The sequence below is a fragment of the Rhincodon typus genome, chromosome 14 (assembly GCF_021869965.1).
Source record: "Rhincodon typus isolate 14 chromosome 14, sRhiTyp1.1, whole genome shotgun sequence".
NCBI lineage: Eukaryota > Metazoa > Chordata > Chondrichthyes > Orectolobiformes > Rhincodontidae > Rhincodon > Rhincodon typus.
The window spans coordinates 31424834-31440625 of record NC_063345.1 but is presented as its reverse complement, the minus strand read 5'-3'; the positions used below and the strand labels follow the sequence as shown (position 1 = coordinate 31440625).

General features: G+C 41.1%; 1 protein-coding gene across 1 annotated transcript in view; it reads right to left on the bottom strand.

The window, feature by feature from the left end:
- Nucleotides 1-320: 320 nt before the first annotated feature.
- The window catches only part of las1l (LAS1 like ribosome biogenesis factor), a 97723-nt gene continuing 82251 nt past the window's right edge, over nt 321-15792 (bottom strand). Inside the window, exon 11 of the mRNA XM_048605304.1 lies at nt 321-839. Coding sequence (XP_048461261.1) covers nt 749-839 — 91 coding nt within the window. The 3' untranslated portion in view covers nt 321-748. The remainder of the gene's footprint in view (nt 840-15792) is intronic.

Sequence of the window (15792 nt, the reverse complement as noted above, 5' to 3'; positions counted from 1 at the left end):
TCAGCCTCTGTTTCATGAAATTTTCATGAGCAGAGCTATGCACTCTTACTCTCATTGCAGTTCTGTACTTAGTCTGGTTCACAATTCTAAATTAGCAGTTGAAATCAATGCATTGTGGACCAATATTCTGGTTGTATTTCTTTCACACATATTAGACTTCTAATTTTAAGGGAAATAAGACCAGGATGAATCCATAACCAGTACAAGGAAAAAAGAAGAAAAATATTTCTTTCAATTTGAGAAAGAGCAACTAATTTTCTCAAACCTAAGGTGAGAAATGAGGATGAAGAACAATGAAAGATGAGCAATAACCCAAAACAAACAGGAACAAGGTGGTTGTTGTTTATTTTGCAACATAAACAAAAAAGTAGTCATTTACTAGTTTACACATACAACATTATACAATTTTGACAAACACAAATGACTGAATTAATGATAGAAACTTCAATACTAGTTTAAAAGAAACTAGCTCTAGGGCAGGCCGTGAGTGGTAAAGTATCATTTCATTGTACCCTTAGACCTGCAAAGCTGACAGCTAAATGAATTAACTTTAAAAGAAATGGTAAATATTGGAAAAATACAGCCAGCCATTCTAGCAGCATCAGAAAAAAAAAGACAAATTCATGCTTCAGAAATCAGTCTTTGATACATAAGTGTACCCATAAATATGCACACGCTTTTTTAGAGGAAGGGGAGTAGAGGTCTTCAAAAGGCAAAATAATGGAACATCAGAAGTTTTTTCCCCCCACTAGAACAATTTCAATCCAGCTTTCAGTCTATGCAGGTCACTCTGAGTCCACCATAAACCTTCTGAGTCTGCGCAAGGTAATCCTGTGGCACTGCAAGAGAAAACTATTTTTAATCAACAGGTAAATTAGAGGCAAAAAGTCTCAAAACAGAAGTACAGATTAAAGGAGGACATGCATACAGGCCATAAGATCACAGCTAAATACTCCCAGGCTGAGTGGAATTAGCTGAGTAACACCCTTGGGTGAAGAAGGTTAAAAAAAGTTTTAAAAACTACTTTAAGAAGTGTCACTTTCCTACAGATTGCCACTTCCACTTTTTTTTTTAAAAAAAAGACAGAAAAGATTCCAATCAGGGTTCCTTCAGAAATGTACAGCCATACTTCCATTCTGACAATTCTTTCATGATGCTGCATTGTTGAGAGAAGACAAACCATACCCCTTCTCCCAGCAGTCAGCTGCTGTATTGTGACATTTACAGGCCCAGACAGCTGCTGCTGAATGACAAGTCTGGCTGCAATACTGACGGTGAGGTGACCGAAGAAGAGGGAGATATATTAAGTGGAAAGGGAATCGAGCAGGAGACAGTGGCGTAAGGAAGGAATGTGTCCTGTGGAAGAGGTTCAGGTGTTGGGGGATGAGGGGGCTGAACGGGATCAGATACCAGGGTGGGAGGAAAGGAGATCGAGATGGGTCAGAGAGTGATGGGGTGTGGCGGGGGAAGAGAGAAAGAGGAGGAAAAGTGAGACACAGTGATTCAGCTGTTTTTCCTGAGTAACTATTTGCTTAATTTCATCTAAACCCATTGAATTGTCTGAATGAAAATGAGAGATTTGAGGATTTCAGATGTAGAGAAATTGCCCAGTGGAATCTTCAATTTGTTGGGCAATTCAAATCTTTGGAGTCTGAGAAGATGGGTTTCTGGAGGATTCCCACATGCAGCTCCCATCTACGGTAGAATAACAACTGAGAGTCCATCAGAAAATCCAAGCCAGGGTTTTCACTTATTGTCTAATGAGTTCTCCTGTAAAGTGCATCTGTGTACAATTCAGGCAAGGACAGGAAGGGATACAACGGATTCCCCAAATGGTCATATAGCATATCCATGCTTGCTGTTTAGGTTCTTATTCAGACCAGTGTCTACACCTATGGCATGGTAGCAAGACAAAAATTGGTGCTTTCATAAGAGAACAGGTACAACACTGAACTAATAATTCATTAGCAGAAGAGGAAAATAACTATTGGTGACCTGGACTTGGGTATAAGCCACAATTGGAGTCAGATGAAACTGAAATGTTAAATACAATAAAGCTGATAGTAACAAACATCAGCAGGTTGGCAGATGACAGGTGAAATTTAAATCGGAGAAGTCTGAAGTGATTCATTTTGGTAAAAATGAGAGGCATATAAACAAAATAGTACTTTTTCATAAGAATGCAGAGACAGAGAAGAGTATATGTATACAAGAAGGAGGCAGATTAATTTAGAAGGCAGTTTTAAAACATGGATCCTTGGCTTTATTAAGGAAAGAACTGAATGAAAGAGCAAGAAAGATAATCAAAAGTTTACAAAGCACTAGTCTAGTCTTAACTGAAATATTAAATATTTTCAGAAAGATGTCAGTCTTAAGATAGGGTGCAGAAGGGATTTGCTAGAATGGTACCATGACCAAGAGATTTCATTATGTGGGGAGAACAGGAGTTGTTCTTAGAGAAGGTTAACAGATTTGATAGAAGCAATCTACATTATGAATGGTTTTAATACAATTAAAAAGGAGAAATTGTTTCTAGTTTAAATACAGGGCAAGGAATACTGAAGAATGTTAGTAAACAAACCAGAAGTGACTTTTTTTTGAACAGATACAGGATATAAATATTTGGATTGCTCAGTGAGCACAGACTTGGACATTTCCAACTAAGGTGGTCATTGGACCCACTGTATCAATACTGAGCAACAGATCTGACAACACTAATCCAATTTTCCAAAAAAGTATTTAAACACAGCATGACAGTTTCTGACTCAACCATACTTCCAAGCATGAACTACTAGACACCCACCACCTTGTGGGTGAAGTAATTTCTCCATAATTTCAGTCTTCGCCTTCTATTTATTTTCTTTTACTCAACCTGTTCAGAGATATTATTACAAACTCCTGGAACTGGTGGGAGTTGCACCCAGGGCCTCCTGGCCCAGAGATAGGGACACTACTATTACACCACAAGGGCCTCTTCTCTTAGCCTTCTATCTCTTACCTCAAATCAATGCCAGCTGGTTACTGGCACCTCTCCTTTCCTATCCACCTTGTCTGAAAGGGTAATGGGAGTAGATTCAAAAGTCATTTCCAAAAGGTGGTTATATCATTGAAGGAAAATAATTACAGGGCTATAGGAAAAAGAGGTGATGTGGGATTAATGGGATAGCTCAGTTGACCCAATAGATGGATTTAAAAGGAGACTTTGATCATAGGTACATCTGTTCAAAGTATTAAAAGTGGTAACATAATAGCTGGGTAGAATTCATCCTTAACTTTCACACTTTATTATTGGTGATTGTTACCACCAAAATGCAAAAAAGAGTGCTGAGTGGAAGACTGGAATTACTTTTATCTATTTCAGGCTAAAATACAGAAATGGCAATCTACACCAATATAAATGCATCTTTCAAGCTCTCAGAAAAAGGTCCAACTTCAGCTTCTGTTTTTGGTACCATTATTGACTGACAAACAGCATGCAAACCTGTAACTGCACTGTATTTTCCCCAGGGCCAAATCAGCTTCAACTCAAGCAAACTGCTGCACCCTTCCAGAGAGTTTGCCAGAAGTGATGTCAAGGCATAAGAAGGGCATTATTGAAATGAAAGATTTCCCAAGGTGGCCTCATGTTCAGCAACTTAGTTGCAAGCTCCAAATATGTAAAAAGATATCCTCAATTGAAATCAAGATCCTACAGCTTTAAATCTTGTACTTTGTACTGCAAGAACAACTCAAGCTAAAAGACGCATCTTCTGATTTATCATAGTAAAAACAGAATTAAGCCATTGAGGCTGCTCCACCATTCAATCACGGAATTTGATACATTTCTCAATCCTATTCTTCTGCCTTCTCCTGTAATCCTTGATCCTCTTATTAATCAAGAACCCATCTATCTCTATCTTAAAGACACTCTGACTTGGCCTCCTCCATAGCCTTCAGCTGCAGTGCGTTCCACAAATTCACCACTCTCTGGCTAAAGAAATTCCTGCTCATTTGAGTTCTAAAGGGTCATCCCTTCATTCTGAGGCTGTGCCCTCGGTCCTAGTCTCTCCTGCTAGTGGAAAATCTTTTCCACATGCACTCTATCAAGGCCTCTCAGAATTCTGTAAGTTTCAACCAGATTGCCCCTCATCCTTCTAAATTCCATCGAGTACAGACCCAGAGTCCTCAACCATTCCTCATATGACAAACCCTTCATCCCCAGAATCATTCTTATCTGGACCCTCACTAACAGCAACACATTCTTCCTTAGATATGGGGCCCAAAACTGCTCTCAATATTTCAAACACAACCTCAGCACTACACACTTCTGCTCTTGTAGTCTAGCCCGCTTGAAATGAATGCTAGCATTACATTTGCCTTTCTAACTGCCAACTGAACCCATGTGCTAACTTTAAAAGAATCCTGAACTAGGATTCCCAAGTCCCTTAACAAAAAAAAATCCAAAGAACTGGATGCTGGAAATCAGAGACAAAAACAAAAATTACTGAAGAAAACTCAGCAGGTCTGGCAGCATCTGTGGGGGAGAAAGCAGAATTAATGCTTCGGGTCCAGTGACCCTTCAGAATCTGGACCTTAAACGTTAACTCTCCTTTTTCTCCACAGATGTTGCCAGACCTGCTGAGTTTTTGGACTTCTTTCTGTTTTTGCTCCTAAGTCCCTTTGTGCTTCAGATTTCAAAGCCTTTCCCCATTTAGAAAATAGGCTATGCCTTTATTCTTCCTACCAAAAAGTGTACAACCTCACATTTTCCCACATTGTACTCCACCTGCCACTTCTTTGCCCACTCTCTTCGCCTGCCAAGTCCTTCTACAGCCTCTCCATCTTCTCAACATTACCTGCCCCTCCACCTATCTTTTAGTCACCTGCAAACTGAGCAATGTCCTCAGTTCCTTCATCCAGACAGTTTATGCACAACGTGAATAGTTGTTGTCCCAATATCGAACTTTGCGGAACTCTATTAGTCACTGGCTGCTATCCTGAAAGACTCCTTCTATTCCCACTCTGCCTTCTGCCAGTCAGCCAATCCTCTATCCACACCAGTATCGTGCCCCTAACACCATGGGCTGTTATTCTATTTACAAGCTTCCCAGGTGGCACCTTCTCCAAGACTGTCTGAAAATCCAAACAGATCATGTCCACTAGCTCTTCTTTATCTAACTTGCTCATTACCTCCTCAAAGAATTCTAACAGATTTGTCAGGCATGACCTCCCCTTGACAAAGCCGTGCTGACACTGCCAATTTTACAATGCACTTAAGTACTCCGCAATCCCATTTTTAATAATGGACTCTAAAATCTCACCAATGATCAAGGTCAGGCTAACCAGCCTATAATTTCCTGCTTTCTGCTTCCCTTCCTTCTTAAACAGAGGTATTACATTAGACATTTTCCAGTTCCCTGGGACTGTCCCTGACTACAGTGATTCCTGAAAGATCACTGCCAGTGCCTCCACAATCTCCTCAGGTATCTCCTTCAGAACTCTGGGGTGTAGTCCATTTGGTTCAGGTGATTTATCCAACTTCCCCAGCGTCTTCTCCTTAATGCTGGCTATCACATTCACCTCTATCCCCTGACTCTCCAAGTTCTGGTTTGCTGCTGGTGTCTTCTACCATGATGCCCTGGAACATGGTCATTCCCCCACACACTGTGGGAAAAGTTTCTGCTTCTTTGCAATATCACACTTCACATTGTCAAATAAAGAAAGCCTGCATAAGTCCCATGAGCGCATATTGGACAATGTACTTCTAATAAAACAATTGAAGTGTACATCCTTAGCTTCAACGCCTAACCTGAGGGTTTTTTTAGTTCAAAACTCTTTGTATTTGTGGGAAAAAAAGACTGTTCTTGTTTCCTTGACGATTGCGGTGAAAATGCCACATTCTTATACCTGTCCTCTGTTTTTTTGAAAATATACCCAAGTTGTCAAGATGCGTCCAGATTACTTGTCAGACAAGCAATAGCAGAAGTATCCATCTGAGCAAAATTATAACACTTCAAAACCCTGTCCCAGGGTCGAATGTGGAATTCAAGTTGATAGTTCAGGGTAGCATTAAGGAAATTCTGCATTGTCAGAGATGCCAGCTTTTAGTGGAAAAACCTTGAATTGAGATCACATCTGCCTCCTCAAGCAGATGTTTAAGAGTTCACAGTATTATTCAAAGAACTGAGTGAGGGATTTTGTTTTGATGTTCAGGCCAACATTTGTATCCAATCAATACTTTCAAAATAATTAACTGGTCATTCATCCATGCAAGCTGTTTACTGACTCTGCTCAAATCAGATGTAATCGGCATTTGCGTATGTGCTTTCAGATGCATCCTGAGAATACAAAGGCACCCAGAGGATTTGAGTTATTAGGAGTGGCTCGATAGGCTGGGACTTTTCCCTGGAGTGACCTTATGGAGGTTTAAGATCATGAGGGGCATAGATACGGTGAATAGCAAAGGTCTTCTCCCCAGGGTGGGGGGAGTTCAAAACTAGGAGGCATATTTTTATGGTGAGGAGAAAGATTTAAAAGGAACCTGAGCGGCAACTTTTTCCTCTCCCAGGGTGGTTCGTATGGGGAATGAACTGCCCGAGGAAGTGGCTGATGCGGGTACAGTTACGACATTTAAAAGACACTTGGATTAGATACATGAATAGGAAAGCTTTAGAAGGATAGGGGCCAAACGCAGACAAAGTGGACTAATTTAGTTTGGGGAAACTTGGTTGGCATGGATGAGTTGGACCAAGGGTATGTTTCCATGCTGTATGACTATGACTCCATTCCATGTTACATCCAACTCAAGTTCATTTACTACTACAATCAAACTCTCGTAACAATAACCAAAACTACATCTGACAGAGCGTGGGTGTTGGCCTGGGGTGGACAAAGTAAGAGGTCACACAACACCAGGTTATAGTCCAACAAGTTTATTTGAAAATCACAAACCTCCTCATCCTCCACTTCTGTTGAACATTCCAAATTTACTGTGGACTTCTGAATATCTAGCAATTTCTTGCTGATTTTTCTGTTAGATTTTTAACAGCTCAGCAATTTTCCTCCCTTCATGTCTCAATCCACAGTCTAAGCTTGGAGAAACTGAGGTCCTGGTCCCCACAGAATCATCATACAAGCCACCAAAACATTCACTAATTTCCATGTTCAAAGCAATGTGTCTCTCATCTCAGCCCTGTTTGCTGCTCCTGATAATCCTTGAATGCAACACTCTCACCGCTCTGTACTCACTCTCCCTGAATATTCTTTTGTAGGTGGAACATGAGCAAGTGAAGGGAAACAAATGGTGCAGTTTCCTGGCAAATCACCTTCCATCTCTACCTTGCCAAGACAGCATTCTCTTCTTCCTTAACTTCTCCACAACACAATCAAACTGCAAATTGCTCACCTCTTTCTCTGCAGTGGCCCCCTTCCTGAGACTATCCTTGCCACATTCTACCAAATTAATTGGAAAATAGTCTAGAAGTGGTGCTTCCTTTTGCATTTGCAAAGGCATATCCCACATTTTCAAGTTCCTCCACTATCACTGGGTCAAAATCCTTGAACTGCCTCACTCACAACATGTGTGAGATCGACACTAAATAGACTGCAACAGTTCAAGAAGCAGCTCATTAACACTTTCGCAAAAGACATTCAAATGGGAATTAAATATTGTCCTATCCAGGAAAGCCCACAGCACCAAAAAGAATGAAACACAAAACACCTCATACAAACCCAACTATCCAAAACGTCCCTGTCCTTTCACTGTTGGCTGACCCCCACCATGATCTGCCTTGGTTTAACCCCACCCACATAATGCTCTGACCTTGGCCGCCGTGGTCATGGCCTCCACACCCTCCATCTTTAGAGGCATGTTCCAATGCCCAATGCCAGGATCTCACAAGGGACTACACCCACTGAAGCACTACTGGCTTTCCCCTGCAGCAATCAGTATGGTTGGCTGTCAGGGAGACAATGCAATTTAGTTAAGTGACAGCAATACCTGCCATTACAATAGCAGAATTTACACATGCCTGATAGTCATTATTCCTGTTCCCAGGAAAAATATCACTCCAAGGATTGTTTGTGCAGTACGTAAGAGCAGCATTCCAATGTCAAACTTCACTGTCTCAATGATGTAAAGCCAGCATTCTACCTGTTCCTGTTAGGAAATTGACCCATTAAAATATTAGCAGTTTACTTCGGGTCACAGAGAAAGTACAAGGTCATAGAATTAGAGTTTTTATAGTATGGAAAAAGACACTTTGGCCCATTGTGTCTATAACAGTATCCATCTATTCTAACCCCATGTTCCAGTACTTGGCCCATAGTCTTGTGTACTAAGGCACTTCAACTGCTCACCTAAATATTCCGCATGTCTTCAGGGTTCCCACCTTTACCATCTGTTTAAGCAGTGAGCTCCAGACGCCACCGTCCTCAGAGTCAAAAGGTTTTTCCTCAAATCCCCTAACCACCTGCCACTTACCTTGAAACTGTGCCCTAGGTCATTGACCCCTCCAAAAGAAAATGTTTCTCCATACCTTTTTATTCGAGAGCGCTAGGCCAGTATCTACTGCCCATCCCTAATTGCCCAGAGAGCATTTAAGAGTAAACCACACTTGAGACAATGTAGGCCATACCAGGTAGGGATGGTAGTTTCCTTCCGTAACAACAGTTTCACAGTCATCATTAGACCCTTAATTCCCTATTGTTTTCATTGAATTCGAATTCAAATTCCACCATCTGCCATCGTAGGATTCAAACCAGAGTTCCCAGACTATTACCTGGGTCTCTGGGTTAATAGTCTGACAACAATATCACTAGGCTATTGCCTCCCCTATATACACCCGTCACAACTTGAAACACCTCAGTCAGGAATCCCTTTCTCTGCTCTAAGGAAAACAACTCCAGCTTATCTAGTCCCCCTTCACACTTGAATCATTTCCAGCCCAGGCAACATCCTGGTGAATCTCCTCTGTAACCTCTCAAGTGCAACCATACCTCTCCTACAGTGTGGCGACCAGAGCTACACACAGTATAAAAGAGATCTTTTGGCCAATCAAGTCTGTATCACCAACATTACACTACTACCTTTAATAGTCCCACCATCCCTTGCTGAGGCCATTGTCTTGATGTTATGACACTTCAAATGCTCATCCAAGTACTTGTTAAAGATTGTGAGGTTTCCCACCTCAACTACCTTCCCAAGCAGCGCATTCCAGACCATACCACACACTGGGTGAAAAATCTTTTCCTCAAATCCCCTCTAAATCTCCTGCCTTTCACTTTAAAATTATGCCCCCTTGTTATTGACCCTTCAACTAAGGGAACATCTGCTTTCTATTCACTCTTTCCATGCTCCTCAATTTTATACACCTCTACCAGGTCCCCTCTCAACCTTCTCTACTCCAAAGAAAACGACCTGACCTTATCCAGCCTCTCTTCATAGCTAAAATGCTCCATCCCAGGCAACATCCTGGTGAACCTCCTTTACAACCCCTCCAGTGCAATCACATGCTTCCTACAGTGCAGACACCAGAATTGCACACTGTACTCCAACTGTGGCCTAACTAAAGTTCTGTACAGTTCCAACTCCCTGACCTTATAATCTATGCCACAATGATAAAGGCAAGCAGCCAAAAGCTTTCTTCACTCCCCGATTACCTGTCCTGCCACCTTCAGGGACAAGCACCCCAAGATCCTTCTGTTCCTCTAACCTGCCTGGTGTCTTACCATTCATTGAGTACTCCATTGTCTTGCACCCTCTCCCAAAGTGCATCATCTCACATTTACCAGGGTTAAATTCCATTTACCACTGATCTGCCCTTCTGACCAATTTGCTTTTATTCTCACTGTGGACCAACCAGCCAAACTTTGTGTCATCCGCAAACAAACCAATAAGTGACACAGCACACATCCCTATGATATGCTATTGCAAATCGGGTTCTAGTCACACAAACAACCTTCTACAACCTCTGATTCCTACCAGGAAGCCAGTTTTGGATCCATCTTGCCAAGTTACCCAGTATCCCATGAAATGTTCACCTTCTTTATCTATACATCATGTGGGACTTTGTCAAGGGTCTTGCTAAAATCCATGTAAACTACATCAACTGTCTTACCCTCATCCAAACATTTGGTCACCTCCTCAAAAAAAAAAGATTTGTTGGACATAACCTCTCTGAAAAAGTTATGCCAACCAGCCCTGATCACACCTTGCCTCTCTAAATGGAGATTAATTTTACCTCTTTACTATTTTCTCCAACCATTTCCGTACCACTGATGTTAGATTTAATGGTCAATAGTTTCTTGGTTTATGTCTTCCACCCTTGTCAAGTGGAACCATGTTAGCTGTCCTTCCTGTGGCTACAGATGATTTAATAAATTGGGTCAGAGCCTGGGATAAACTTACTTGGACCTGGGAATTTGTCTACTTTTAAATCTGCCAAAACCTCCAATACCCCCTCCTTTCTTAAATCATTCTGCTCTAGAACTTCACAGTCCCATCTTCTCCAATTCTGTACTTACTTGGGAGACGGAGGATGCAAGGTCAGATGTGCAGAACTCATTCAGCCCTCTAGCAACATCCTCTGCTTTCACGCACAGGATGCCCCCTTGGACCCTAACAGGCCCTTCTCTTCCCCTTGATACATTTGCAGGATATATCTGAATTCTCCCTAGTCTTGCCCCCTACTTGCTCTCCTAAGTGTCCCTTGCACTTTCTATACTCTAATGTCCTGGCAGTTTTGATCCCTTTGTACTTGTTATACATCTCTTTCCTACCTTTTTATCCAGGCCTGAATATTCAAACATCCCTGGTTCTTTGGGCTTGTTGCTCCTGCATTTTACCCTAAAGGGAACATGTAACAAGTAACACCTTTGGGAAATGTGGTTGACTCTTAACTGCCCCCGGGTAATTAGGGATGGGCAATAAATGCTGGCCTAGCCAGCCACACCCTAACCCCATTACTGAATAAAAAAGCAACTCCAATGTAACCTCCTTACTCTTGCATTTCATGCCTTCAATAATAAATACACATAGTATACCATGCCTCTTTAACCACCTTATTTACTGGTCCTGCTGCGTTCAAGGATCGATGGACATACACACCAAGGTCCCTCTGATCCTCTGAACCTTATAGGGTTCTACCATTCAGTGTATATCCCCTTGCCTGGTTAGTCCCTCCAAAATGTTTTCAGAATTAGGTTTTATTGTCACCTGTACTCAAGTACAGGGATACAGGAGTACAGTGAAAAGTGTACAAAGTCACCAAACCTGGTGCCATCTCAGCTACAAAAGTACCTAGGTATAAAATCTTCGACACAAAGTAGAAAAATAAAGAGACAAGGTAAAAGTTCAATTCTACAGTTGTTCTTAGTATAAAGTAGAAAATAAAAGAAATAAAGTTAAAAGTTCAGCTTTACAATCCTTCTTTAGCAATGGGCTTTGCTGACACTCCACATTGGGCTTTCCCTATGAGGTTTCGCACTCTCCACGTTGGGCTCAATATCTCCCACGCACCATTGGCAATTGGCCGATCACCAGAGTCCTGCCTGGCCTCGCCAGCCGCCTTGCTGCCAACCGCTTTCCAGGCTGACCAGCTGCCTCATCGCTGACCACTCCGGGCCTCGTCAACACCATAACGTTGCCGGGCACTGGAGTTCCGCCTGGCTCACCAGCACTGCAACACTCTTGACCCCGATCTTTGTCCAGGAGATAAATAAACAAAAAAAGAACTAAAAACTATATTTTAAAAAAAAGAAAAAATGGATAGATGTTTCCTACTCCGCCACTGCCACCATAATGCATCAGCTCATATGGTTGAGCAGTAAATGCTATTTGGCACTTACCAGTCCATTTAACCAGCCTGCAAGCATTCCTCCACATTATTACCTACACCAATTTTCATATCATCTGCAAACTTACTGATCGTATTTACCATATTTATACCTAAATCAATAAAGTACATAACAAACAGCAAGGGATACAGCACTGAACCCTGTGGTATGCCACAGGTTCATCACAGATCATCATAGAATCCCTACAGTGTGGAAACAGGCCCTTCGGCACAAGTCCACACCGATCCTCAGAGCATCTAACTCCTATCCCTCTATAACGTACCTAATCTACACATCCCTGAACGCTATGGGCAATTCAGTATGGCCAATCAACCTAGCCTGCACACCTTTGGACTGTGGGAGAAAACCCACGAGACATGGGGAGAATGTGCAAACTCCACACAGACAGACAGTCACCTGAGGATGGAATTGAACCCAGGTCCCTGGCGCTGTGAGGCAGCAGTGCTAATCACTAAGCCACCGTGCCGCCCCAAAGGTTATAGGCTTCCATTCAAAAAAAAATCCCTTAGACCATTACTCTCTGCTTCCTGCCACTAAGCTAAATTTTGGATCCAATTAGAAGAATTGCCCTGGATCCCATGGACCTTTAGTTTCTTAATCAGTCTGCCATGAGACCTTATCAAAAACCTTACTGAAGTCTACGCAGACCATGTCAACTGCACTACCCTCATCTAAACAGTCTCCTCTTTGAAAATTTCAATCCAAATGCTCATAAAAAACATTAATACATATAAATAATTGTAATCGCAGCACTGAGTCTTAAAGCAATTCTCAAGTTACAGGTTGCCATCCTGAAAATGCCCTCTTTATCTCAGCTCTGTCTCTTATTAGCTCGTTTAACCTTTATCCAGGCTAACATTGTGCATTCAACACCATGGGTTCTTATTAAGTAACCTTATGGGCGGTACCTTATCAAACACATTTTGAAAATACAAATACAGTACATCCGATTCCCTTCATCTATCCTCTCAAAAGAATAAATTTACCAGGCATTCCCCTTTATAAAGCCATGCAGAATACTCGATTATATTGTACTTTTCTAAATGCTTTGCTATTAGATCTTTTATAGCAGTCTAACATATCCCCAATGACAAACATTAAGCTATCAGGTCTACAATTACCTGTTATTGCCTCCTTCCTGTTTTGACTAAGGGTGTTACACTGGCAATTTTCCAATCCTCTGGGACTTTCCTAGATCTAAAGGTTCTTTGTCAGATCACTACCAACGCATTCATTATCTCTGTAGCTGCTTTCTTTAAAGTCCTCAGATGTAATGCATCAAATCCAGAAGACCTTTCAACTTTTAGCCCAATTAAATTTTCCTAGTACCTGTTTTTCTAGTGATATTATGTTTATTTGAACCTCCCTTTATCCCCATAATTATTTAGAATTTTTGGAATGCTATCTTTGACCTTTACTATCAAGGCTGATGCAAAATATTTATTGACCACATCTGTCTTTCCTGGTTGCCCATTATTATTTCCCCAGCCTGTAAGGGGCTTATGATCTCTTTGGGCTCTCTTTTCTTTTTATACATTTAAGGAGACTAACTATCCAATTTTATATTTGTTGGTACTTAGTTCCCAAACAAAGGAAAACAGAAATTGCTGGAAAAACTCTACAGGTCTGGCAACATCTGCGGAGAGAAAGCAGAGTCCAGTGACCACACATGTTGCCAGACCTGTAGAGTTTTTCCAGCAATTTCTGTTTTCCTTTGTTTGAGAACCAAATATCAACAATTACAAAAATGGAAGTTCATTCCACACACGAACCACCCTCTGTGTTAAAACATTTGCCCCTCGGCTTTTCTTTTTTTACAATCTTTTTCCCCTCACCTCAACACATACTCCCTAGTCTTGAAATCCCCCATCATAGGGAAAAGACAACTACTACTAACTCTATCTATATCCCTCATTATTTTATAAACTTCTGTAAGATCGCCTCTCAACCTCCTATACTCCAGTGAAAAAAGTCCCAGTCTATTCAACCTTTCTTTACAACTCAAACCTTCCATATCCGCAACATCCTGGTAAATCTCTTCAGAGCCTTCTCCAGCTTAATAATATCCTTCCTCTAACTGGGTGACCAGAGCTGGACACAATATTCCAGAAGAGGCCTCACCAATGTCTTGTACAACCTCAATATCTTTGGACTGTGGGAGGAAACCCACACAGACATGGGGTCAGTGGGCAAATTCCATACAACAGTCCAAGGCTCGAATCAAATCCAGATTCCTGGGATGTGAGGCAGCACTGCTAACCACTGAGCCAACCTGCCGGCCATCTTTAAGATCTGTAGGTGGAGCCTGCGGCCTATTAGCAATGTCATTGGATTAGTAATCTAGAACCCCAGGCTAATATTCTGAGGCAAGCATTCAAATCCCACTATGGCACAGTGGGTTTTGATTTCACTTGAACTGAACTGTATTCAATAAAAAAAAAATTAAATGCTAAAGGTCACCATGTAACCATTGTTGATTGTTGTAAAATCCCATCTAGTTCACTAACGTCCTTTAGCGAAGGAAATCTGCTGTCCTTACCTGCATTTCCAAATCCACACCAACTCTGAAATGGCCAGAGAAACCACTCAGTTCAAGGGACAACTAACGACAGGCAACAACAGCCAGCAGCACCCACATCCCATGAACATGCAAGAGCCTGACCTCTTTCAGGGGCTGTTAATTAATTTCTTCCAAAAGTTACACCAATTTCTTATCAGGAAAAACACAGAATTCAGAGAAATTCTGGTTTTACATCATTGAGAAAAAGAAGCATAATACTGAGCAAGATGTAACAGCAGATTTCCAAATAATCTTGTCCTTATGGTCAACTCACCTCTCACAAACAGAATGGTTACGACGTGAGTTTTTCTTCTAATGCCATCAAATGGCACACTGTTAGATTATGCAGTGGCAGCAACATGGCTGAGTATCAGTGGCAGCAACATCCAGATTGTCCAAGGGAAAGGAAAGGTGTTAATTTTGCACTTTACACATCCTCAGGATTTCTCAAAGTATTTTATGTTTTTTGTCAGTAAAATATCAGCACCATACATAACTAATCAATATCACCGCTATTATAATAACCAGTCATTTACCACATTACTCTTCCTGGGATCTTGCTATGAAAACAATTCCCACACTTGTCTATGTAATATTGGTGAATACACATCAGAAGTAATTTACAGGTTGTGGCATCCAAATTTAAGAGAAGCACAACATAAAAATCTAGTTATTCTTCTTTATCATCCTCAATTTTACAGCTCCCCCTCCCCTTTAATTCAGTATGAGTGCATTTCACCATCACTATGTACATAGGTGCATACACACTCAAATGATATTAGTGTGACTCATTATATTAGCTGCATTTTGCTACAATACATTCAATCTAGTCTAGTGTATTCGCTACACTCAATGTGGTCTCCTGTACATTGGGGTGATGAAATACAGAGTGGGCGACTGCTTTGCCAAACAGCTATGCTCAGTCGTTAAAAAAGGGAGTTTCAATGTAAATTATACCTCACTATTCCAGGTAAAATTACACCCCTCCAGAGGTGCTTGGCAATAAAATTCTTGATACATTTGCTCCATTAAAGGTGCAGCGCATGTTATAGCCAACATAGCTGAGAAAAATCCCTTAAATTCAATTTTATAGATAGCCATTTAACCATGCATTCTTGCAATGAACATGGAGTGCAACTAATTTTTTTTGTTAATCAATTTATTTCCTCCAAGAACCCAACTGTTTTATATGTAAAGATGATAGCAAACCAAAGAACTGCAGAGATCTAAAACAAGCAAAAACAAAGGGCTAGAGAATCTCAGCATATCTGGCAGCAACTGTGGAGTTAAGAATCTAATGACCCTTCTTCATTCTGAATTTTTCATTTTAATTAAATTGCATTTAATTCCCAAACACATTCTAAGAGATCAATGATCATTTTAACTACTGTATCTTT